Below are 26,732 nucleotides of genomic sequence, written 5' to 3' on the forward strand. Positions count from 1 at the left end.
AATAAACTATATGCATATATGTATATCCTTGTGTATTCGTCGCACTCGAATCGCCAAGACGAAACTCATGCTTCAGGTAACGTCGGCTGCGGCGCACCGTAAAGCGAGAACACACGGGCGCTTCTGTGGCACTTCTTATTCCTTCTTCGTCGTTTCTCCTCCCCAATTTCGGTCTCTAACTCCCACCTCTTCCTCTTCGTTCATCCTCCATTTCGTCTCATCTTCAATTTACAAAAATGATTATATTCCGAAAAAAATAGGGACGAATTATTTTCCCTCGCTTCTTTATTTTCTTTTTATCTCTCCAACGTTATACTACTACTACTACTCCTCCTCCTCTTCCATTTCTTCTCCTCATTTCCATCGCTATTCTTTTATTCTCCGTTTTATATCAATGTTGCCGGTACGCGTATCTCGCCGGCAACGCATTCGATTCTCCTCTCGAAAATAAGTAACGCGTGCTACGCATAGAATACAGGAGGTTTCTCTCTCTCTCTCTCTCTCTCTCTCTCTCTCTCTCTCTCTCTACGCATCGATTGCGTATCCGTAACAATCATCCTCCCTCTCCTGGCCGTCTATCCGTTTAGACGAGTAACTCTGAATTGACTATAAAGTTGGTGCTAGGAGTTTGTTAAAAAATGCCGGGGCGCGGTCCCGTGAACCCCCGTGAACGGAGAAACGTGATTAGAGCTCTTCTAAGTGCGAGTAAGTAATCGACGATCTCCTCGCGATCGGATACAACGCCTTCCTCCGTTGCTCCCCCAGACCACCGAAATCTTGCACCCCACGGGAAACAGCGATTTTGTCCGCTGAGAGTATACCCAACTTCTCTCCTTTTGTGTTTCTTCGTTTATTCAACGCCTCTCTTCCCAACATTGCCGTTTACGACGCTGTTTCGACAATATACGATCTCGACGATCGTACGTTTTCCAAAAGAAGCCCACGAAGAGTCTCGTTCAGACACATCCTTACGTGTACATCGTTGGATACGTGGCCATATTCTGCGGGAGAGAAGTGATGTAATTCGGGGTGGGTGGTCGGGGGCTATGCCACTGTGGTCAGAGATCTCGAAGCTTCTTTATACCGGCTTGAACGTAGCGCACGAGGTCGCGCAACGAGCTCTTCAACGTGAGGGGTCCCAATTTTTCATCCAGCTCGATGAAGAAATCTACATAAACGAGAGAAGAAGACACACGTCACGTTATCCAATCCGTTTCTCTATAACCAGTGATATATCGAGGAAAGGGTGAAGGCTCACCTCTATGTTTATCCGTCACCAGAGCATTCGCCTGGTCCCAGAGATCGTGACAGCTTAACAGCAAGCTGAACTGATAGTTTTGCTTGGCCATAGCGTTGTGAACGCCGAGTGGAACGCTGACGTACGGCGCTGCCTGAGGTTGACCCGAAGCTGCTCCACGATTCGCTAATTCGCCGCTGCTGTATCCGGAACTCTGGCTGCCGACCGAGCCCACGGAACCGGCTGGCGATGGCGTCGGTGATAAAGAAGGTGTTCCTTGTCCCTCTGGTTGTACCGGTGTCGCCTGTGCAGGCTGAAGGCAGAACGACGAGACGAGATTTGTTAGAAAAGGACCAGTAAATTTGCGCAACCTGCCGCCCAATAGAGGCAGCAGCAGTGCCGTTGCGGTTATTATTAAAAAGTGTTTTCCCGAATGCGTCCGTAGCGCACTCACCTTTTGATGATAGTCGGTGAGGATTTTTTGGGTCTCTTTCACTTCGTGTTTGCGCATCTTGAACAGCTTCAAGTATATGAGGGACTGGCAAAAGAGACTGAAACAAACGAGGATAGAACAGCGTTTTTTTGAAACGCGCTTGCGCTCGCTCGCTCGTTCGCTCGCACAATCGCACGCGACGCGACGCGACGCGACAGAGAGATAAAGAGGCAAAAGGTAGGCACGGTAAGTGCGCACTCACCTTAGAATGGCCAGCTTGTTATGTATACTGCTCTCCGGCGAGTTGTTCTGCTGGCTCTTGAACTTCGACGAGATGTATCTAGTAGTGGGTGTAGAGAGAAGGGCAAATGGGGGAGAGAGAAATCGGAGATCGCTTTAATTAGCAAGTACTCTTCGTGGTGGTTCGCGCTTAATTAGAGATGTACTCACTTGATGAGACTGAGAGTATCCTTGTACATGGTGAACGACGCCCTCTCCGTGAGAGGATCCGACTCCATGGCGTTGCCGGTGAGCAGGAAACACAGAACGGCTTCCAGGTAAAGCATACCCTGCGCCGTGAGCTCGCACTCCTTGTCGGCGCTGTGCTTCAGCCGTTTCGCTTCCATCAGGTACTGATTCTGGTCCCTGTAACACGCGAACACGCAAAGTGAATTAAGGTATCAGTCTCTCTCTCTCTCTCTCTCTCTCTCTCACTCTTCATTCCTCACCGGAACTTCGCTTTTCCTCGTTTACTCACCACCTATCCTGATCCTCCAAAACTTCATTCTGAGGATTGAAGTAGGAATAATAGACGCGCTGAGGCGGGGGTGGTGGCGGCAACAAACTGGTATCAGGCTTTTCTTCCCGTTCGTGGTTCGTTGGTTGTATATCACTTTGCTGCTCGATAATCAAATCACACTTATTTAATACAGCGTATCCTTCTGTATCATCTATATATGTACATATATACATAGCGTATCGTCTAACGAAATGTCTTTAAAGATCTCATCATACCTGACTGGAAGATGGCCTAGACGCGATAGCTTCAACGTCCGTGTGTTTTCTCTTTTTCTTCTTCCTCTCTTTGTGCTCAACCGACCCTTTTGTCTTCGTCTCCACGGAACACACAGTACTCAAACTGGACACAGAACTACAACTCGGATTACGTTTCCTCTTGGGCGCGCTACCCGCACCACTAGCACCACTACCACCTCCACTAGCACCTCCACCGACGACACCGGCGCCCAGGCCGATGCCGCAATTATTCTTCGTGTCCGATATAGGCTCGCCCTTGATCACAGCGCGATTCTTAAGGTCACCATCGACTAGCAACGCGTCACCGTGGATCCTCGTGTCCGTGGCGAGCGGTTGAGGCGGTGGCGTGTCGACAATTTCCCCTTCTTCTGGTGTCGGCGGCCGAGGAGGTTGCACGGCCAACGTAGAGGCCTGCCTCGAGGACGGCCTCGTGTCCGGAAGTTCCGTGCGTTGTCTCAACTCTTGCCCTCTCGATAGCTGCGATATATGCGGTACTCTACTCAGCTCGATCCTGCAGAATAAACTCGGCACGCCGTTCACGTAAGTGAGAGGCGGGAAAGACTGTATCAGGCTGGACGCCTGGGACGAGGGTCTCTTGTACGGACTCTCCCCTCCTGTAGGCGTGTTCGCAGAAGTAGTGTACTCTTCCACGTAGATACCACACTTTCCTCCACCTTTGCCACCTTTACCTCCCTTTCCACCACCTTTCCCACCGCCCATCGACGACGAGAACACCTTACGAAGAGTGTCGCTCTTCTTCTTGTCCTGCACGTTACCCGCGTCCTCCTCTTGTAACTTCGGGCCTGGACTGTTATCGCTGTCAGAATTCTCCGGAGAAGTTGCCCTGGTCGGTGGTGCCCTTGGCCTTGGAGGTACCCTAAAATAATTAAACGTTGTATCCAATTAAATCTCCGTACTATCTTCCAAATAAAACTACAGAATTCCAACTCACCTGGCAACCTGGATGCGATTCCTCACCGACATCTCGGACTCGCTGTCAGAATCTGACCCGCCAACGTTAGTCACCCGCGAGCTAGACCTCCTGGGTTTCGCTTTCGCCGGGCTCTTCTTCTTCTCCTGTTTCTTAGGCGAGTCAGCCAGTTTACTTCTCTTGATAGGCACCCTTCTCCAGCGCGTGGTATCGTCCTCGGAGGCACTGTTCGTCTTCCCGTTCGTCGGGCTCTCGTCCTCGCTGGAAGATCCGCTCAACCTGGACCTTCTCTTCTCGGTGATAGCGGGCGGTACTACCGGAGACACCCTGGTCGGTCGATCGCTGTCGGAATCGCTAGATGCACCCTGCGACCTGTCGTCACTTCCATCGTCACTGGTCGTGATGGTGGGTTTAGAGAGTGGCGCCTTCTTCTTCATAGGACTACCTACGCCTCTCGTTCTACTGCGAGGTTTTCCATTCTTCACATTCTCCTCGGACGTTCTGTGACCACCTTTAGGACTCTTCGTCGGTTTCCTAGGTCGTCCACGTTTCCTCGTGTCAGCTACCTTTGGTTTCTCCACTTGCACACGATTCTCTTCGACAGGTTGGCTCTTCTCTTGGTCCGAGGGACGATCGCTGTCGCTGTCGAGCAAGCTGATGATTGTCGCGTTGTGGGTTCTTTTCAGAGCCTCGTCTAGCTGCCAATCGTGAGCTGCTTTCGTTCTAACGTCAGGCGCCGCCGCTGGGGAAGAACCTTCCCGCCTGTTGCACTCCTGAAAACATTCGTCTTTTAAACGACAGTTCAAATCTATACGAGTGTATATATATACATGTAGGTGTGTATTTAAAACGACTTGTTAAAAGAGTGGTTGAAGTCCAGGAAGGGAATCGGGAGTTGAAAGTTCTCAGGGAAGACGGCTGAAGTTACTTGAAGTTTCCAGACTCGATTGTACTCTGTGTCTAAGGGTCTCCGGAGCTCGTAAGAGTTTATGGTTACAGCCTAGCTTATCCCAACTGCTAAAAACACCCTTACACCATCAGACAAATACTTTTATCAACTCTGTCTCGTCGTACAGACGAATTTAACATTGTCTTTTGCTCTAACTCTCGCCTGATGCTGCGTACGTTTTACGATCGCGTTATTTGCTTTCCTTTTTGGTTAACCCTTTGACTGAACGTCACTCGAAAGGAAAACGTTCGCTGTGTGTGGCCAAATTATATTTTTAACACGTTCGCTGCCATCAGAAAATTAGAAAGAGCATTCGTGTGCCACCAATTTTTAACTCTCATAATGGAACTCAGGCATTCGGAAAATTCAAAGTTTTTTCAAATTTGGAAGGTTTGTAAGGAACCATTCGGTGGAGCCACCAATTTCTAACTTTCGCAAGGAAACTCAGGCATTCGAAAAATTCAAAGTTCTTTGAAATTTCGAAGGTTTGTAAGAGACTTCGATCGAAGTATCAGGCAATTTTTATTTTTTGTTATTTTTTCGTTCTTCATGGTGAAAACACTTGTTAAAGGATACTATCGCGGGATATTCAGCACTAACGACGGAGCTTGTGTTATCGTGTACTCGGCAACGAACGTGTTAACAATCACTATGTACGAAACGTATTCGCGAGTTATCACTTTTGTAGTATCGCATGGGTGGCCGTGAAAAGGGCACCTATTGTGCACTTGCAACGTTGGTATAGGCGTGTTTAGGCTAAGAGTTAGGTGTAAGTTATATATAAGGCGAAAGTGCGTATTTTTCCTTGGGAAAGTCTAAAGAAAACTGACGTTTCTCTTTTCCTACTTTAATTGTATTTTATAGTTTATACTTAAAATATGTCGACACTCGTTAATCTCTTCGCATACGTGGAAGAGATGACTCAAGAACTGATGTTTATCCAAATATTTCTCATATATTTCGTGTCCTAATGAAAACACATGCGAGACATCTCGTTCATAGATGCTAAGTGGTTAATTACCAAATCCCACAGTTTTCACCAGGGCTTGAAGGGAACTGTTAAAGTTTTCAATTGGTTCCGATGTAACAGTTATTTTTTTGACTCTTAGCTTTTCTAACTTGACTTTTAACTCCATATGTTTGTGCACAAATAGAAAATTTTCTCTTTTTCGGAAATGGGAAAAAGTTGTAGTTGGACAGTAACAGTTATTCTGCTTTGAAAAAGTTGAAGTACTTCCGAACAAATTTACCGTTTAGTATTACATAGAGTTCTAGTTGTACCCAAACATTTGCAAGTGAGATGTTGGTAAGTAAGTGAGTAACTAAGTAAGTGAAAAATAGTTACAATTTTTATATTTCACTTTAAAATATCTGTTAAGAAATAAATGTTCCTTAAAACCTTTTATTAGCCAAAGAATTAAGGCGTTAATGTACAAAGTTAACTTAAAACAGAAAAGAAATAATTTAAAAGTTTGAAGTTTACGAAATAAAGTTTACAGTTTCACCCAAGCCCTGGCTTTCACGTTTGCAAAATAAAATACATAAATATAAAATCGTCTAAACGTGCCAAAAAACTTCAATACTACCCTGCGACCGATTACAAAGCTTGATAGCCCACAATGGACATTTATCAATTTTCATGATATATCTCGTCTCCTAATGAAAAGACACGCGAGATATCTTGTCCACAGTATTCACATTTGCAAAGTAAATCATACAAAAATTGAAAATCTTCTAAACGTGTCGAAAGAATACTACCCAGCGATCGACTACAGCCCACAATGAACGTTTCCGAATCTTTATGATGTATTTCGTTTCCCAATGAAACAACACGCGAGATATCTCGTTCACAGATGCTAAATGGTTAATTACCAAATCTCGCAGTAAATAATACACAAACAGAAAATCGCCTAAACGCGCCTGAAGATTTTACAGACTCCGATAGACTAGAATGAAAATTTCCCTGAAACGCCAGCAACCCCGAAAAATCAGTCAAAGGGTTACAAAACTTCAGAAACATCGTGAAAAAATGCCCTCAAAAGGAAACACCGTTCGATCGTAAAACAACTCATACCTGCGTCTGCTTGTTCTCCGTGTTCTGATCCCCGTGTGGCACGGCGGTCTTGTTGAAGAACGAGCTAAGGTTCCACCTTGGTTTCGACTCCTCGATCGCAGGTGGTGGTTCCTCGATCAGATTGTCGTTCTTTGGTGAGACAGACGGAGGCGTGGATGGACCCTTGGCAGGCTGTGTGCTGGTCTCGTCCTCGGAATCGTCGCTGCTATCCGAGCCGGAGTCAGATCCCGAGTCAGAGCTGGAACTAGCGCTTCCCGAGCTCTGCGGCGCTTGACCAGGAGGACTAGGTGGTCTCTGATGAATCGTTGGGCTCGGAGAACCCTTGGATTGCAGCGGGCTGACCGGTGGAGGCGACAACACTTGCTCCGGCGTCATCTGCTTAGGCGGTGACGAAGGTCTCGCTGGACTGAGCGGCCTCGTGGGCGACAGAGGACCCACAGGTGACAGACCCATGGGCGACATTGGCGCCAGGGGCGGTGGAGCTGGTGTCATCGCTGGTATCAACGGCGTAGACAGGCTGTTTAAGGGAAATTAGACGTTTAGTCTTCGAACAGTTTTTTGAAACATTTCAGCTTGGATTTCTGGTTCCAACGAAAATCTTCACGATTGTTTCAAGCTTCGTTTACAATTGTTTGCGTGCATTTTTGTTGAAAAATGTCCAAAAAGTAGGATTTTACGACACCTTCACGAGAAGTTAAAAAATTGTTAAAGGAAAATACAGAAGTGGGTGCGAGAGTTAAGCACTGAGAAACTGATATTCAAAATGGCACTTCGAGCTTGGATTTCTGGTTTAACCCTTCTGCAAGCAACCAAAATCTTCACGGTTGTTTCACGCTTTAATATTTACAATTGCTTGCAGAAATTTTTAATAAAAAATGTGCAAACAGTGGGGAACCGGAGCGATTATTAAGAGAAATTAAAAGATTGTTGAAGGAAAATACAGAAATGGGAATCCAATTGTCTACACAAGATATTTAAAATGTCACTTTCAGCTTGGATTTCTGGCTTAACCCTTCTGCAAGCAACCAAAATCTTCACGGTTGTTTCACGCTTTAATACTCACTATTCTTTGCACAAAATTTTTATTTGAAAATGTCCTCAAATTGGGGATTCCAAGCGGTCTTACGATACTTTCATAAGACCACAAAAAATTGTTAAATGAAATACAGAAATGGGAACCTGGTTGTCTACACAAGAGTTACGCATTGAGAAACATTCCTTTCAACTAGTTTAAACACCGAGGAATCGACATTGAAAATGTTACTTTCAGCTCGCATTACTGCTCCAAGAATCCAAGTATTTCAGTTTCGCGGCAGCTAGAACGCGTTCGTATTTTGTCAAATAGAATCTTATTTCGGGTGAAGAGAGAGAGAATACGTTTTCCGGGGAAATTTGTCTCGTGTGAGTTATTGCAGTTGCGCAACGGTATCCACGATACGTCCAAGATTATGTCAGTTCGGTAAACCGAGCCAAATTTAGTCGATGTATACCTAGACACGAGGCTTTCTTCAAAGAGAACAACCCAAAGACTTCCTGAGGATGTACAAGCGTGTGCCTTTCGTGGCTAACCAAAGGGTTAAATATTTTTAAGGGGTTAGGGCACAGTAACAAGTGGGTAAAATATAGGATTTTTAAACGAGAGTGCAGCAAAAAGTGAATAATCGATTAATATAGAATTTTCTATTTCAATTTGTAATATTTAAAAAATAATTTGTTCTTATGCCTATCGTCGTCTTCGCTCGGAATATCTTTTCTTCCAGATGGCCAACTGGTGTACAAGATTCCTACAAATCGAATGAACTATATCCAGAATCCCAAAAATGTCACGAACTGTGATATATCCTCCAGGCATTGGCGATCCCACATTTCAATTTTTGTGAAAATTAACAAAATGCCAGATATTTTAAATTTAACGACTGAATTTCGGTAAAAAATTTCTTACTTTTTTCTTTCTATTTCACAAAATAATGGGAAAATGTAAAAGAGTCGATCGTCAATGCCTCATAGATATTGTAGTAAAGATAACTGTAAAATTTTCATGTAATTGCTAAGGTAGAACTGCGTTTTGAAAAACGCATCGGTGCGTCACGGCACGCAGGTATACGAATTCACCCTCGAAACGGTACTTGGAGAAATAATTTGTATCGAAGCTCCATGTTAAACCTTTTGCATTCTGTTCTCAAGACTTGAAACTGCTATTTGAGACAAAAAAGAAATTTCGACTTTTTCAAAATATTACTGTGTCCTAACACCTTAATGGATCTGTCTATTCGAAACGACGGAGACAACGAAGAGAGAGTGTGAAGTAGGTTAACCACGATGTGCCTAACTCACTCGAGGCCAGCGACTTTTCGAAAGTCGGTGCGCAGGAGCCAAAATGTTGTTTTTTTCTTCGTGAAAACATGTTTGGTAAGTGAAAAATTAACATTGTACACGTTTTTCGTACAAATCAGGCCATGAAAACACACCGCGAGTGTCTACACTCACTGTGTGGTCCTAGCTTGGAACTAACGCAGGTTTTAACTCTGCGCTCGTATTTTCCGCAGGCATTTTAGTCGGAATTATTTTTCGGTGGCGCGCTCAGTCAATTATTTCCCAAAAACGTATAAATCTGATTGAACCGAGTTTGTTTAAACTCTGCCGCAGGCAAATGGCGTCCGCAGAGCGTTTAAAAGGTAAAAGTTCGACCGCAAAGAGTTCATATCTACAGAGCTTTAACCCTTTGCACTCCTTTGTCTCCTCCGACTCGGCGTCAATTTTATTCACAGGCACTTCTGCGTCGAGTGACACTCGACATTTTTAAATTGCCAGTTTAAATATGTATTATATTTCGCGATACTTTTTCTACACTTAGATAAGCAACATTACGTGTGTATGACCCCTTTTTATAACAAAGAAGTGCAATTGTTACAGAGAAGTGTCATGCAGCAATTGTTTACAATTGTCCTCGGAAGTACATTTCAAATAAAACACTTAAAATAACGCGGAGTTATTGGCAAAGAAAATTCTGAGTACAAAGGGTTAACTTTTATTTTGTTTAACGCTCTACCGTCGAGGCGGAGCCTCAGACTCCGCTGATTCTGTCTTTTTCGTTTCCTTCCATTCTATTTAGAACTGAACAAATCGTCGCTGTGCCTGTAACTAACTGTAAATTTTCTCTTTTACCAGAGTTCCTTTGTTTTATTCCGTAAAAGTGCGTGTTTCTACAAAACTCGTAAATATTGCCGCGCTTTAAGTCAACTTTCCAACAAAGTAGCCGGCGCGTTGGGCCTTAAAGCGAAATTATTACAACCGACCACTCTGTCCTACAGTGTCTACTAAGAAAATGTCTAGTAAAGGTAAGTCGGTAAGAAAAGTTGGCAAAAGTCTTCCATATTTATAAATTACCTGGAAGTTGAGGAGTTTCCTAGACTCCGTATCTGTCTTCACGTTCTAAAAACGGTGTCTCGACGGTAAAGGGTTAAAAACGATTAGTACTTCAATAATAACAACAATAAATCCACGATCGTTACACAGGAAGTGTGTCGTTCTTTTCGCCTAGGGACGAGATTGCACATCAGGTGTGTGATTGGCCTCGAATGGGTTAAGCTGAGAGGAATAGGAAACGTGGGAGCGTGATGTTCGGGGAAAGCGGCGCAATAAATCGACGATAAAGTAATAAATAGCAGTGGGGAGGACATTAACGTTGGAACGAGATAATCGAAGAGTATAACACGAGTATTAACTAGCGAACGTATCGAGAAACGGATACTTACTCGACCGTGAGGTCGGGGCTTCTGTTTCCCCTCGTCGTTCGCGATGACGTTTCCTGTGAAAGAAAAGCGGAACGATTACCGATTAATTTTATACGGCCACGCTGATAGCGATCACTTCCACAGCCGCTATTAATAAAAACCGTTCTCCACTGGGAGCTCGATAATTATTATCGCTGCCTGAGCAAACACGACGTTAGAGAAATTTGTAGATCTTACCTTGCTGGGCTCATCGTCGCTGTCCTCCGAGAGGCTCAGATCCCGCTCCAAATCCCTGCAAACAAACATAAAGGGATTGTTGTTGTGTTTCAAGTCGTTCAGATTTTCACCGATTTTCATCTGTCTGAAGATAGATTTACGAAACGCTACGAATGGTTCGATCTCTCTTCGGTAATATGCTGCGACAGATGCCTCGGGAATTAAGTAAAGTTTCTTCGAAAAATATTTCGTCAAATTGAGTGAAAGAAACAGACGAGATTTTCACTGATTTTCATCTGTCCGAAGATAAATTCACAAAACGCTCTAAATGGTTGAATTTCTCTTCGGTGGTGCCACAACAGAGGTTTCACGAATGAAATAAAATTTCCTCGATAGATATTAATTAGTTACACCAGTTCTTCTCTTCCAGCGTAACGCGATTCAAGGCAATAGACGCGAAATGAGATTCCAAACGCCGCCGGCGCGAATTTGTTAACGACAATTTCCTTAGAAACAGAATAGAAACGGAAAGAAGCTTTTCAAACAAACGAAAGATTTCCAACGGTAGTTCAAATTGCGGAACAAGGTTAAAATGAAAGACCGCTGGAAGGAGGCGAATAAACGAAACGGTGTAGGTGAAACGGGGGCGGGAAAAAAAAAAAGGAGCTCGCGAGCCGGTTCTCTCTCCTCGAACGAAGCACTCTCGATTAGAATCAACAAGAAGAAGAACGCGTATACGCGGGGGAAGGAACGCGCGTGCCGCCGCTCGGTGCAACCTGTAGAACACGAACGACGCGAGAGGCAAGGTAGGAAACAATCGTTCATTGATCTCTGAAACTGCTGTTTCACGCACGCCTCTTCTCCTCCGCCGGCTTCTTTGTCACCCAGCCGCCGCCGCCGCGTTTCTCGCGCTCCGACACTTTCCCTTTTGACTTCCGGTAACCTCCAATCGATCCTCTGCGCCTTTCATTACGGAGAACGATCTATTTTATTTCTCACCTACCTCTGTTGATCTCGATGCTGCTCAAATGGAGACAGTACGAGTGAAGGGATAAGATGAGAAAAGTATGTTTTAGGACCGTTTGCAGGAGAAATTTATGACAGGGATGAAGATGGGGAGCTGCTTTTCTTGGGTAACTTGGTTTAACCCTTTCGTTATGGCAGCGTTGGTCAGTACTGTGGGACAGTTGAGACGCGAGTCTGTACTTTGTCGCAGAGCTGGAGCATCTACTACTTTGTTGTACCGTGCAAATTAATTTTGTTGGATTATTTCTAACGACACTGTCGCGTAGCGACCTTTCAAATTAATATTCTTCAATTTTTCGTAGCAGTAAGGATTATTTAGCCCTCGAGGCGTATATCTGCCGCCTAACCCTCGAGATATACCAAATAAGTACATTTTTATTAGAAGGCCGTTAGCCGTTTCGTAGCGACAGTAACTTTATGATACCACGGCAATCGTAGTTCTTTTTGCCTTGCCTTTTATAAACTTGTTTTTTTCGAGATAGAAGCTTCGTCCCTTTTTTTTTTCGGTAAATTTTCATACATATGGTCACCAGAGCCGAAGCGTTTCTTAAGGCTATTGTCTGCTACAATCATTGTTAGAGACATTCGGAATTTCCCCGTGCGTCACTCAAGGGTATGATCGGTACCTGAGAGTGACGAATGATCTGGGGGGTGGCATTTTTGCTTAGTTTCTCCCCTTTAATTTTAACCAATAGGTAGTGTCAGCCACCCTTCCCCACCACTATCGAAACATGAATTCCACCTATCCGAGTGTCTCACCCCCGCGATGCGGTTTGTTCGGAGGCATCGACGGGATCTTTTTAAAAACGAAAAGTTAGTTAGACACAAGACATAGAAGCACGAACATTGAACGTTAAATAAATAGTACATTAGGTGTGATAGTCAAGGAAAATAAAATATAAGTTATACAGTCCACTAGAATTAAACTATTCGCACAAAGTTAATTCGGCGTGCGAAGTACGAGTTGCGCTGTTGTACGCAACAGACAGAACGTACGCGACAGACACCCTATGCAAATAATCAAGTCAGGACAAAAATGTCTCCGCGTTCTTTTAAACAAAGGCATCCACCAGATGCATCTGGTGTCATTCTTCGAGTCACGCACTGCACAATGCGATACCATAAAGTAAACAGTTTCTAGGTATAAGAGGACCCCAACTTTCTTTTCGGGTGCCCAGAAACTGTCCTTTAGAACATTCAATAGCGTAAAGACGTTTCCTCTGAGTCCGTCAATAAATCGTATATTACAAAGTTAAAAGACTATTTCTTTTTCATAACCCATTTCCAATAAACTTTTATTGGTATTTATTCAAGTGAGTAAATAATGTTATTCGAAGTTGGTATATAACGGATTATAAAGAAACGCATATCAGAGTATGCAAATTCTGTTTTATTGGTATTCGTTCAAGGCAGTATATAACAAATTGTATCAAAGTATGCAAATTCTTTTTTATTAGTATTCATTCAAGGTAGTATATAGGAAATTAATAGCAAATGCGTATCAGAGTATGCAAATTCTTTTTTATTGGTATTTATTCAAGTTAGAATATAACGTTACTCCAAGTTACTCCAAATTAATATATAACGAATTATAAAGAAATGCATGTCAGAGTATGCAAATTCTTTTTCATTGATATTTATTCAAGTTGGTATTTAATGAATTGTATATTAGAGCACGGAAATTCATTTTTATTGGAATATATCCAAGCGAGTATATAATCTTATTCCAAGTTACTCCAAATTAGTATATAACGAATTATAAAGAAATGCATGTCAGAGAACGCAAATCCTTTTTATTGGTATTCGTTCAAGGTAGTATATAACAAATTAATAGCAAATGCATATCAAGGTATGCAAATTCTTTTTTATTAGTATTCATTCAAGGTAGTATGTAGGAAATTAATAGCAAATGCGTACCAGAGTATGCAAATTCTTTTTTATTGGTATTTATTCAAGTCAGTATATAACGTTACTCCAAGTTACTCCAAATTAGTATATAACGAATTATAAAGAAATGCATATCAGAGTATGCAAATCCTTTTTATTGGTATTTATTCAAGTTAATATATAACGTTGTTCCTAGATGGTATATAACGAATTATACATCAAAGTACGCAAATTCATTTTTATCGGTATACAGGGTGTCCCACGTAACTGTCGCCACGATTTTTCGGGCACTTCCGGTAGCCAGATAAAAAAAATATTTGAATAAAAATTAATTAGTTTTTAGTCGGCTACAAAATGCAATAGAAAAAAATTCAAAAAAGAAATTTGTTCGTGAAAAATGAGGCCTAGTATACTACGACCTTGACATGACTGAACTTCTTCGACAAAAATGTTTGTATCTGATAGTTTCCCGTGGTTCTAATTTCCTAAATAAAAAAATTTAGAATTTCAGTGTTCACCTATAAAAATCTAACTCACATGCATAACTCACAGCTTAATGCTCTCCTGACGAACTTCTTCGCACGCTGTTTTAATTCGCTGTTTATCCACACTTTCTATTGGTACAGCATAGCATTGGTCATGAACAAATTTCTTTTTTGAATTTTTTTCTATTGCATTTTGTAGCCGACTAAAAACTAATTAATATTTATCTGGTGTTACGAATCGCGATATGTTTGTTGCGAAACCGATAATTGTCCCTATTTTTGAGTCAGAGCATTTAAGGAATCTACTCGGGATAGGGGACGAGGGTAGTGCTCGGAAGACAGATTGTTAACGCACAGCAGTTTGCTGTTAAAACTATATATTTGTGAATGGACGTGAATAGAGCGCGAAATGTCTAGGCTTACTGACAGGAAAATTGTGCGTCGTGTCGTGTGGTGTTCGCTATTTTATAAACTACGTGAGTGTTGTGAAGCTGTCGTAGGTGGTGGAAGTGTGTGGTGATTGGGGTGTGTCTGGTGGTGGTGTGAAAGTGGAGAATTGTTCTTACATTTGTTATATTACTTGTCTGAAATTGGTGACGTCGAAGGTCTGTTTTATTGCTTAGGGTATGTGGTGTCCAGGTGTGAGAGTCGTCGAATTTTTGGTGTAATAAAGTAATTTGCCCATGCCGGCTAAGACCTCGCTTTTTAGAAGGTGCTGTCTATTGAAAATACCGATGTTACTGTTCGGCTCGTCGGTACGGCCAAACGACCCAAGCGGCGTCTGTTACGCATGTGACACTGGCTACCGGAATTGCCCGAAAAATCGTGGCGACACTTACGAGGGACAACCTGTATATTCAGTATATAACCCTACTCCAAGATAGCACATAACAAATTGCAAACAAACGCATGTCAGAATAATCGAATTAAAAAATTCTGTAGCAACACAGTTTCATCACCGAGTTCGCGGTTAATTGACCGTAGTCATCTTTAAGAAACTAGCACTCAATGCTGAGTGACTACGTATAGTCACCTTTAACATATATCAAAGGCTCCGCATTGCCTGACCATAGTCACTCTTAACAGCAAAAGGGTTAAGGGTCTGTCGAGTACTCTGCAGAGCCGAGAACCTGGCATGCAGAAGAAACACGGATCTGATGGGCAATAATCTAACAGACCAACCTACTTACACACAACGATAAAGATGGAGCAAACACATTTTCTATACTAATCGGTTAAATGTAGCGGATAGAGCGATAACGAGCGAGCGATGAACTTCAAAACATAGGCGTAGACGTAGATTGAGAGCGTGTCTCCCGCCCTCCAACGGAACCACCGCAGATATGGAAATCCTACTACTATGTCAAAGGTGGAGACAGGCGGAGCGAGCGGAATATATCTCTTGCCCGCGTACCGTCCCACACGCCAACTTCTCAGCTGTGCACAGTAGTTAAATGTTTCAGTGGGGAATCGGGACTCGAGAATTGCCTCGTGGACGAAGAAGTCTCTATTCTTGACTCCGTGAAATCTACTTTCTTCTTCTTCAAATTAGCGTAAACTTCTTACTTTCAGTAGAGAACACTATGGCCAAAATTTGGTTTCGACATCCTGGCGGTGTCACGTGCGACAAATTTGGCGGGAAAATCTCGTATTTTTTAAAGACAGCTCTTGGAACTTTTCTGTGTTTCCTTTCGTTTCGTTTTGCGTTATTTGGCACAGCGACCATCTTTCTAAAAGTTAGACGTAAATAAGGAAGCAGAGAAACGCTGGAGAGGTTCCCAAGAGTGATTTCCGTATGTCTAGAATCCCGTGTGCGATTTGAATGTTAAATCGCGAATGCTATAGTTCGAATAAACAGTAAGGTTAAGTGATCGCTTATTGGACCGACAGTGGATACAGAAATTCGTATAAAAAGCGAGAATTTGTACTAATATATGGAGATACTTCGTAATAATTTCACGATAACTAATCTCTTTAATTCCTGTCAGAGTACAAGGAAGCCTTACTTCAGGCGACTCTCCATTACCCTCAGGTGAGGAAAACCAGGTGTTACCTGTTTCAAAAAACGCACGAGTTAATTGGAATTGGGATTGCAAAGTTGAAGGTAACGACCTATAAGGAATTATCGGCGGATAATTTTTCCTACGTTATACACTACCTTCCTGAACAATAAATTCACCGAGTTATGAGAGAAATCGCGATAGTCACGTACTTTCGAATCCATCTTGAGTCCATTTTTTGATATTCGACTACTCGAAGATACCAAAAAACATTCCTTTCCCCATAAATTCCCAATTACTTCCACCAGAAACGCATAAAAGACAAGGTCTCTATTAGCTAGACATTCTAAAATCCCATACGCGATTGAAACAATCCATCTTTCACTCCTCGACAACTCGAAACCACGAAAAAACCCTCCGCCTCCCCGTAAATTCCCAATTTGTTCCAAATGAAACGGATAAAAGCGACAAGCATGTAAACTGTCCTACCAACCATCCCAAGGTACAGAAGAACCAAGAAAGGATAAGAAGAAAAATAAAATAAAATAAAGAAGAGAGGGTCCTTTCACCCTCGATCGACGAGGCACACGAGAGAGAGGGAGAGCCGGAGATGGCACTCTAAGAACAGGCAAAGTGCAGCAGCAGCGAGAGCAGAAGGGGAATGGAAAGCAGCGGAGAAGTAGCTATGGGGAGGCACAGAGAGCAGGCAAGCCCAGGGAGAAGAGAGACCGCTTGGAAGATGAAGAGGGAAAGTATACGCGAAGCACCGAACGCGGATGTGCCGAGGGTCATCGACCCTAAACACGCTGTCCTGTATCCTCGTCGATGCTCGTGTGGATATATAGCTGGACTAGGCTTCTGGCCTAAGCTTTTGCGCCTACTCTCTCTCTCTCTTCTCTTCCACGTTTTTTTCCCCTCGATCAACGATTTAACGCCACCCTCGAACCATGGAAAAACTCGTATCAAACCGAATTTCAACCCGATTTTATTGATTCATCAAGCGAGATCGAGTTTGGGTAGAGTTTTGATTGACTTCGAAACAGCCAGAGACCTCGAAAAAAAAAAGAGAGAGTCTGGATAAAAATCTGGTCCAGAGCGAGTGAAATTGAAGGGAGAGAGAGAGAGAGAAAAAGGTGGCGATGTGTGTATGTACGGTTTTAACGATCGCTAGAGAGAGCTTGTGAACTCGTGGGAACCCTTTCAATTTCGACGCCACGCCGTTCGTTACCTTCGACGGATTCTTTCCTCCCTCCGGGGGACGAAGACAGCCGCTTTATCTTCTATCGGAGCGCGGCAGAACGGGGAGGTACAAAGTGGCGTTTAGCAAAGTTCAACGATCTTATTCTCGGCAGAAGCTCCTTCTTCTCTCTACCTCCTCTTTCTTTCTTCCTCCTCTTCTTCTTCTTGGGAACGTTTCGCGCGTCCTAACGACATGACGGGGGGGTCTAGGGACGAGGTTGGCTGGTTTTAAATTGCTCCAGGTTGCAGAGAACAGCATATGGAATGTGATGCTGTGCTACGAAAATATGAAGTCCTCGAGGAGAGGAGAGGTGGCTCGATCGACGAGTGGGACAAAGGTTGTACTTGTGACGAAGTTTGCTTTTAACTTTGGTTCCTACGTGTACCAGACAATGGATTGTTAAATACGAATTACTCGTCTAACTGTGGATTAACCTTTTGCTAGTTGAATTACTGGATACCTGGTAAAGTGTCTCAAGATGGTCTAGTTCGATGCGTTGGTAGAACTGTGCTTGAAAATTTTTCGAAAAGTTCCTGCAGTTTTTAAATGTCTGCGAAGTGGATTAAGGGTGGAATTTGCTCGGCGAGAGCAGCGAGTTTCGAGGGACTCGATTAATGAATACGTAATACACTTGTCACATGTTGCAATCTGTTGCTAATTTTTCTGTGGTTAATAGCAAAATACTTCATTTTTGTAGATTTAGAGAGTAAAAGATTCTAACTTCTTTCTGAAAATTCCTACTTTTTTATTATAAAATTTTGACCTGCAGTTTAGCTAAAATAAGAATCAAATTTTATCTAAAATTGCAACACGAATCGAAGAAAAATTTACAATTAATAGCAGCTTACTTCAATTTTGTAAATTTAGGTGAAAAATAACTCGTTAAATTTCCACCTTTTTTATCAAAATCCTTGCACAGCTTGCAGTGCATAGTGCAGTGAAATTTTCAACCGACACGAATCACGTCAAACGTAATCTGCTACCAATCTTCTACAGCTTTGCAATTAACGTTGCAATGATCAATAGCAACTTACTTACATTCCCACCTCTTTCTAAATATTCTTAGACAGCTTGCAATGCATAGTGATATCAAATTTTTTACGGACAAGAATCATGTCATACCAATTTTCTGCGAATATTAATGCCACAGTGATCCACAGCAACGTGCTTAATTTTTCCAGATTCGAGTAACAAAAAATTCATGAAAAATTCTCATTGTCTTGCTTCAAACTTTCGACCGAAACTGACAATCGGCCGAAAGCTACAACAGAAATCCATTCTAAAAGTGCTAATAGCGCAAGAAAAAATGCGGAAAAACGAAGGAGACAGAGATCAATGGTAAACATCGCGGGGAGGAAAACGGTACTCGCGGCTGGAATCCATTTCCATCTGTCAGCGTGTTAACGCGGCCCCGTCATCGCGGAAAAGGAGCAGAACCTGTTTGCTCGTGCTTCTTTAACCTCGCGTGATCCGCCGCTGCGGGTCTTTGCAGCGGAACACAGGCTTGCGCGCGTGTACGCGCGAGAAGAGTAAACGAGCGGTGGCGTGGCCGCGAACAGAACCACCACAGAGAGGAGTTAGCGCATCCGCCTCCGCTGGGAACCGTCGCGAAACGTTTCCGGGGAGAGAAGAGAGATAGAGAGAGAGAGAGAGGGGAAAAGAACGAAAAAGAAATAAAGGGCCGCGACATTATTACGGCCGCCCTTTCATCGAATTAAACGCTTTGACGGTGGTCCACTGTATAATTGGCAACGAACGAGGCAATTTTTCACCATAATCCTTCTCTTCTCGGCTGTCCATGTGGAATATTTTATTGAATAAGCTTGTTTTATCTGCTTTCTTTTCGTTGTTGTTTATCGCTTGTGGTTTTTAATATACTGTTTTAAGAAACTTTCGTTCAATTTTACTGTATTCGTTTTCTTGACGGATTCTTTATCAATTAATGTTTTTGTACCACTTGTCGAGTTACTTCGACCCTTTCGCGACGGCGGAACTAGGCATCGGTACGCCGCTAACGGACGGGTCGTCGTGCCATTAGTGCACACCATGAGTGTCTCGCGTTTTTCGAGCTCCCACTGTGGCCGTGTAAAATCTTGGAGGATTTCGTTGGAACAGCAGAGGACTTAGAAGGGAATGTTGTTGAGGCCTTGTTCTGTATTTTAAGATAAATCTTCACTTTGAGTTGTTGAGGCTCGAGCCAATGCGACACGCTTAGTGGATGCCGGATATAACCGGCGCTAGTCAGTGTGAAGCATTTAGTCGATGCCGGATATAACCGGCGCTAGTCGCGAAAGGGTTAACACATTGCCGAACGATTAGGTGAATCTGCCATCATTTTTTGCCATATTGTTCAGAAGTGATATTTTATTCTAATATTCGGTTTTAAGAAATTTTCGTTCAGTTTTGCTACACTGTTAATTTTCCCTTAATAGAGGGCTCTTTAGCAATTTTTCTGGAAATCTTTTTAGCAATCTTAGACGTCTATTCAATTGTAATTCGTTCGAATGGTTTTATGTCAATGCTTTCAAAGATTTTAGGCTTTCAGAACCTGGTATGACACAGTAATTACTGTTCAGGTTTCCAAGTGTAAGCCATGTTTTTAGTAAAAAAGTTAACCCTTTGCTTTGTAATAAGAAATCGCACTTGTGGTGTAGGTTACGGTCAATATACTACAAAGTAACTTCTATTTGCAATAAACTTTCACTTTGACCCTAACTTTAGTTGGAATTTACAAGTCTGAGAATTATTAATTAAAAAGCACACGTGTATAAAAAAGTATTTAAAAAAGGATCGACGTGCAAGGTGGTATCGACCGTGAAGTGTGTGAATTAATGTTTCACATGACTTGGTTGCAAACTGTGTTGTCAGATTGTTACGCTAAAGAAGACAAAGTGAAAAAACGTGTCAATAAAGGAAAAGTTTTTAATTAAGATTAACATCTCGGTCTCTTTATTAACCCATTCACTGCGACAGATTTTCTCTTTCTTTTCTTAATTTCCGACAGTTGCAAAATCGTTTGTTTTGCTGTTTCAAAATATTTGACAAAATTACAAAATTTACCGTTTCGAAAATTAAGGTGGTGGAAGTACGCAACGGGCAAAAATTAAGGATTAAATTGACTTGAAAGGCACATCGTTCGTCGTTATTTCTCTTGAGTTTTCACTCATCCCCGCATTGTCTCCCTTTCTTCCTTCGCTTAGTTTTCTTTTCTTTCATATTTCCTCCAAGTTGTAGCTTCTGTTTCGTGTCTCGTTTTCTGATTTCCAAGCTTTGTGTAGCGAACGATCTCTCTTTCTTTGCTCGCTTAGCCCTGACGTTTCATCAGGTTCCCGTCCCTAATCAACTTGAAAGGCACAGTGCGGGCAAATACTCAAAACGCCAATAGCAATGAAAGGGGTTAAGTACCTAGCATTCAGAGAAAATAACCATTTAAAAATCGCAGGCCAAGGGTTCAATACAACAAAAGAATAAAATCCTCCTCGATGAAAAATTTTCCAAAAAGCTAAACACGTTTCTGCATTCTCCTTCCAAATCATTTCCCTTATATCCAGCATCTTTCCAATCGATGAATTTCCTCTCGGAATTCATAGAGGCGCGGTACACACGTGACATCGGTTCAGGAGTACGACGCGTGTCCATTGTCTGGATAATTGAAGCGTCTAGCGACGTTTTCCGGGAACGAGGCGGGAGGAGGCTCTCTGAAAAGAGAAGCGAAACGCGCAGAGTTCGAGCGTGTATGTACGTGAAGAGGGGTGCACGAGGCGTCCATTCGGATCGGAACAATCGTTGCTCGGTGGCTCGCCTATTATCCATTAGCTCATCCGTCGGTCTATCTGTCCGGTGCGGTTGGCGCCGGCACGTGCTCTCCTGTCCGCCTAGAGGGCGGCCGCTCGATGAATCTCCGCCCCAAAGAATGCCACCAATGCGAGAATTAATTAAGCCGGGTAAACGCGGGGAGGCACGTAAGCAAACGAACCGCTTAGAGCACGGTTTACCTAATTGCTGAAACTGTACGAGATTGAAAAATAGATAGAAGCTCCCCGCACCCCCGGCTCGGCTCGGAAAGAGCATCGATTTTTCCTCGTGGGAACGTTTGAAAATCCATTAACCCCGTAACGCACACGCACGTGTCTTACAATTTTGTCGAATTATTTCCTTCCTATTCTATTGCGAAAATTGAAGTCGTTAAATAATTAAAATTAAATAAAATTGATGATTTCTGGCACGTCAAGCTGAGGAAAATGAGAACGTTGAAGTGTTAAGCCTGTGGTTATAGTGAACGCGGGTTCAGGTAAACTGGAATTCTGACACCTGCCCGTGTCACACACGTACACAATTAATCCTCAAAGTGAAATTTTGTCGAATGATTTTCTTGCGCTGTTCCTTGTATTCGATTGAAGTCACTGCGTTAAATGATTAGAAGAAAATTAAATTGATCATTTTTGGTGTGTGGTTATAGCGAATGAGTATTCAGACGAACTGGAATTCTGACACTTGCCTGTGTTTTACACGTGCATATTAATCCTTGAAAAAGTGCAATTTTGTTGAATTATTATCTTTCCTGTCCTTTCTATTCTACTGCAAACATAAATGGCAAACTTATTTCCGTACGCCTAGGCAATAATAAAAAAACAATAAAACGATCATTTTTGGCCCATCAAATTGAGAAAAATGTGAGCGTTAAGGGGTTAATACCATGTTTTCTATTCTACTGCAAAAATTGCGGTCACAGCGTTACAAATGAATGGCAAACTCATTTCCATACGCCTAGGAAATAACTTAAAAAAATGTACAATTGATCATTTCTGGCGCATCGAGTTGAGAAAAAGGTGAGCGTCGAGGGAACTGGAATTATAACGAACTCGATACGTCGAAAAATTCTAACGAGTGTGTGCAACCCACCATAACCACAGCGTAACTTGTTACCACGTCATCGTCCCTATACCAGACGTTCTTCGGAACGAACAATAACGACCTGCTGCTCCGTTTAAAATTGTCATCCGTCCCGATGAAATTCCGCTGGACGAATTAATCCAAGGAGAGCAAGAGAGAGAGAGAAGACAAAGGGTAGAAAACTGTCGGAATACGTAAAACAGCGATGCTGGCGCAATTAAAGCGATTTTCTGGTGCGCGCAGTGACGTTGGTCACGCTCGTTCGAGTTGCATAATAATTAAAACGAGGTGCACGTCGCTCGCGAAGGAGGCAGGGATCGCGAGAGAACGCCGGGTGGGCAATTCGTAAAACGGGGATCGCATTCCTCGTTCCGGGCGCATTTATAGACGGTGGCGGTCGCCGACTGCGATAGTAAGTTCTGCTGGCCATTAAAACAGGGACGATGAGGCGGAGGAAGTATGGAAGGAAGGGAGCGAGGGCGTTCGGTGGTGCAGCAACAGCAGCAACGGAGGACCAGGCAACGACGAGGGGCAGGGTGGATGGCGGTGGAACCGTTGGAAGTGGCGATGGAAGCACAGAGACGAGAGAGGAGAAGTGAGAGAGAGAGAGAGAGACAGAGTGGTAGTGGAACGTAGAATTCCACGAGGCAGACTAGCAAGCTGCCTGTTGCGAATAACTTCGGAAGTTCCAGCATGTATACCAGCGTGTTTCTCTCTCCTCTTCCTCCTTTTTCCCTCCCAATCCCTCTTCGTTCTCTCTCCCACTCTAGTTCTCGCCACGGCAAAGCCTTCCGTCTCCTCTTAACTCGACCCACGTCCTCTCTCTCTCTTCCTCCACTTTCAGCTTCCATCTCCTTCTCCCTACCTCCAACACACACATAAACGCCACAGTTCGTTCTCTCGTTCGTTTTTAACCCCCTCTGGTACACGTTTTCCCCTGCCGACAATGTACATATACACACGCGTTCACCGTCTCCGTCACACCGACGACCTCCGTCCAACATCGGCCCTCCGCCTCTCCCCTCGTCCATTTTAACCCCTTATTACTTCCGCTTGCTTCACCACGATTCGACTGTCTCTCTTCTCTCGACTTCCTCCGACTCCTACACCCTGCTACCCTCCTCCGTTGCAGTTCCACCAACGATTGTCGGTGTCCCGTTTCAACCCCTCAGCCGCTTCTGGTTATACGCCATCTGCATCCTAGAGTTACCTCCACGAGCTGCACTCGCTACACGCGCCGTTCCTCTACACCCACACGCCGCCCCTCTGCAACGAACAGGACCACCCTTTCTCACTTTCCGCGTCGCGTAAGCGCCAACGTCTGTCTCCGCGTCGCCTTTCGTCGTCCTGTATCTTCTGCACCCCTTTTTGTTTCTCCTTTTTTTTTTTCTACGTATTTTCACCTCCTTCGTTGATGTCCCTTTTTTTTCTTTTCTTTGCAGCGTTTCTCTCTGTTTTGTGTTTGTATTCATCGAACGGGGATAGAGAGACCGCTGCGTCGAGAGGGTAATTTTGATGTTAAAAGATTAGTTCGTGGACGACCGGACAATCGAGAGACACGATACAGACAGTGGACAGTGTGCGAGTGTGGAGGACGATCGAAGCTGGTATTCGAGGAGGCAGGAAAGGGGATGACGGGTGAACGCGACGAATTCGTGGCACACGGGATTAAACGATTAGCCTTTAATCGGCGAACCATAGAATGTTCAGAGAAGCCTGCTCTGCGAATCCCGTGGAGCGTTGTCGCGACAAAAGAGCCACGGGCCCGCGCACACAATGCCGCCAACGGAGGCAAATTGAATTTTTCGCGCAGGATAACGTTTTCGGGACCCGAAACTGTCCATGTCACACGCACCGCCGCTTTTTCTCTCCCTCTCTCTCTCTCTCTCTCTCTCTAGCTGTCTCGAATTCACGGTGAATATTTCTCGCGTTGTTCGAGGTACGTTTGATAATATCCACGGAAGAAAATCGAGAGAAACCTCGATTTCAATCTTTCACGGAAACAATTTCCGACAGAAAGCGTTTGGAATACTAACTCTGTGATTCCTGAGTTTTGATTCGTCGAACGTATTTCTTTTTGCACGATCATTTTGATAAGAATTGTTCTGTACGTTATATCTTTGGGAAAAACATAGCACGAGTTTTCGTGTCGAATTTATTTTCACGTGTACTTATGGAATAAAATAGTGTAGTACAGTGAACCCTCCTACAACGCGGTACTCTTATAACACGGTTTCCATATAACGCGGTGCCAAAATTGCGACGGCCCTCCTATAACGCGGTTTCCGTTCAACAACATTCCATCAACTTAATTGGTTTAAGAAGATTCTCTATAGCATGAATTTATCTATGTGTTAAATTTTTACAGTTGAAATTAGCGGGGAATTCCCTTCTTTTTGGTGAAGGTACGTCACCATTTTCCAATTTCAGTTATCAGGGAATTCCCCTATAAGCCGAAGAAACGATGCGAGATCGTTCACAGTGTTCTGTTTTAATGGGTGCCAAATCTCAATTTATATGATGTGAAAAAAGGGCTAAATTTGGATAAAGAATTAGAACTTCATTTCGCTCAAACTGATCATTCAATGGTGCGCAGCGCAAAGTTTAAAAGAGAGTTAAGAAACTGCTTAGCTCCGTATAGAGAGGTTTTAGTACAGTTAGAAAAAAAAGCTAAGATTGAAAATCAACATGAAGATTTGTCAGATGAGGAAGACATTTGGCCCATTAAAAAACGAAGAGTTAGGCCACTCATATTTGAAAGCGAGGATGAGTGTTAAGAGCGTTCAATACACATGAAATTATGTTACACAATTTTACATAATTTTCTTGGTTTTGTTGAAAAACAGTTTTTTAGTTTAGTTTTAGTTTGATATTTTTTATCATTTCTTTGTATCAACTCTTCGATTAAATAAAAATAATTTTATTGTACTTAACATATTATCTTGCCTTTTGTGCTTGTAAAATTTTTTCCACAACCGTATGCACCGTAACTTGACGCTCTGAGAATGCAATTTTCATTCAACGCAGAACGAATCAAACTGATTAACAAGTGATTTTACTTACTTCCGAATTTCACTCAACGCGGTTCCTATATAACGCGGTACGAATCAATCTGATTCGTACTAATTCTGAGTCTCTTATAGCGCGGTTTCCATATAACGCGGTACGAATTAATCGCGTTATAGGAGGGTTGACTGTAATATGAAAGTAGCCTGAATGCGATTCTTCTGCTGTCAAATATGAATTGTAAAGTACAATATATACCGTGTTCGTCGAATAATTCATCGTAACTGATTGAATACTGCATCGTTGCTTTCCTATTACAGTTACATCGATTCTTCGTTCTGTTGTCGTTTTATTATTCTTTACAGATAGGAAGGATACGAAGCTGTGTCTGCACTGTGTAACAAAATAGTGTTACAAATGTTGGAATCCGGGGAAGAATGTTAACACCGATTCTATTTTACCAATATAACTTTTATTTTAACGACGACACTTATACTCGCGGGTTCCGAATTTACAAGGCGCGAACTTCACGAGGGGAAGAGACGTTGTGGTTTTCTGCTGTGTACTAGATCGACCGCTCTTAACTATCCTCGCTTGGTTTCTATAACGATAAGGGAGGGATTAAGGGGGAGAAGGTGAACTCGGTTCCGGTGACGAATTGTTGAACAGGACTACGAAGGGACAGTCAGCGGTCGACGAGTACCTTGTTTCTCGGCGTTATGGGGTTCATCTTAAGAGTGACTTGGTGACTCAATGTCAATAGGCGGTTGGTTATCCAACACAACATATGTAAGGCGCCGTGAGACGCGCCTAGGCAACGACCGCGGGACCCGAGCCGCAGGGGGCCCTAGACAAGGAGCAGCGCAGGCTGCACCCCAAGACTTGCAGGGCCCTAACGGTCGAAGAAGCGTATAAAAACGCACATTATCGTACCTAGCCATCGACGAGCGAACCAACGTCATTTTAATATCTGTAATATCTGTAAAATGAATTTCGTCGACACTCGTTGTTTGAATTTTCTTAACCCTTTCGTTACGAGCGCCGGCTATAGCCGGCATCCACTCGATGACCTGTGTATACGAGCGCCGGATATAGCCGGCATCCACTCGATGACCTGTGTGTACGAGCGCCGGCTGTAGCCGGCGTCAGCGTGGTACCGCTTGATCACCGGCCCCGCGATATTCTTGTTTCTTTTGTTTGTATGCATCTTGCACATCGATGGCACTTGTCATTCTTTGGTTCGATCTTCATTTGTTTTGCTCCAAAAATAAAACATGCACTGGTTTGGAAGCAATCGGGACAAGAATCACGCGTTCAGTGGCGTCACTCCAGCGGAGCGGACTGCCGCAACGAAAGGGTTAAATGGAAGATATCGTTCTGAATGTTTCGAATGCACGTTTCAAACTGACGAGAGGACACCTCTTGAAAAGCACAGGGAGAAGATTTCATAAACAGTTCGCCGAAACAAGATACGGATGTTTATGACTTGATGATATCAAGTGAGAAAAGTTCATACAGTGGAGGACAAAAGTATTCATACACCCTATAAAATGGAATAACCTTTTTAAAATTGGGCCAAACGACTT

The 26,732-nt window shown here is 43.3% G+C and overlaps 1 protein-coding gene across 1 annotated transcript in view; it reads right to left on the minus strand.

Annotated features, from left to right (window-relative positions):
* Nucleotides 1-32: 32 nt before the first annotated feature.
* The window catches only part of LOC108571951 (AF4/FMR2 family member 4), a 102,543-nt gene continuing 75,843 nt past the window's right edge, over nucleotides 33-26,732 (minus strand). The window contains exons 6-16 of the mRNA XM_017934148.1: nucleotides 10,631-10,685; nucleotides 10,415-10,467; nucleotides 6,660-7,176; nucleotides 3,658-4,409; nucleotides 2,685-3,582; nucleotides 2,428-2,567; nucleotides 2,121-2,315; nucleotides 1,933-2,010; nucleotides 1,692-1,788; nucleotides 1,259-1,550; nucleotides 33-1,168 (exon numbers count right to left, since the gene is read on the minus strand). Of these exons, the coding sequence (XP_017789637.1) occupies nucleotides 1,059-1,168; nucleotides 1,259-1,550; nucleotides 1,692-1,788; nucleotides 1,933-2,010; nucleotides 2,121-2,315; nucleotides 2,428-2,567; nucleotides 2,685-3,582; nucleotides 3,658-4,409; nucleotides 6,660-7,176; nucleotides 10,415-10,467; nucleotides 10,631-10,685 (3,187 nt within the window). The 3' untranslated portion in view covers nucleotides 33-1,058. The remainder of the gene's footprint in view (nucleotides 1,169-1,258; nucleotides 1,551-1,691; nucleotides 1,789-1,932; nucleotides 2,011-2,120; nucleotides 2,316-2,427; nucleotides 2,568-2,684; nucleotides 3,583-3,657; nucleotides 4,410-6,659; nucleotides 7,177-10,414; nucleotides 10,468-10,630; nucleotides 10,686-26,732) is intronic.

This window comes from Habropoda laboriosa, unplaced genomic scaffold, assembly GCF_001263275.1.
Source record: "Habropoda laboriosa isolate 0110345459 unplaced genomic scaffold, ASM126327v1 scaffold10, whole genome shotgun sequence".
NCBI classification, from domain to species: Eukaryota; Metazoa; Arthropoda; class Insecta; order Hymenoptera; family Apidae; genus Habropoda; species Habropoda laboriosa.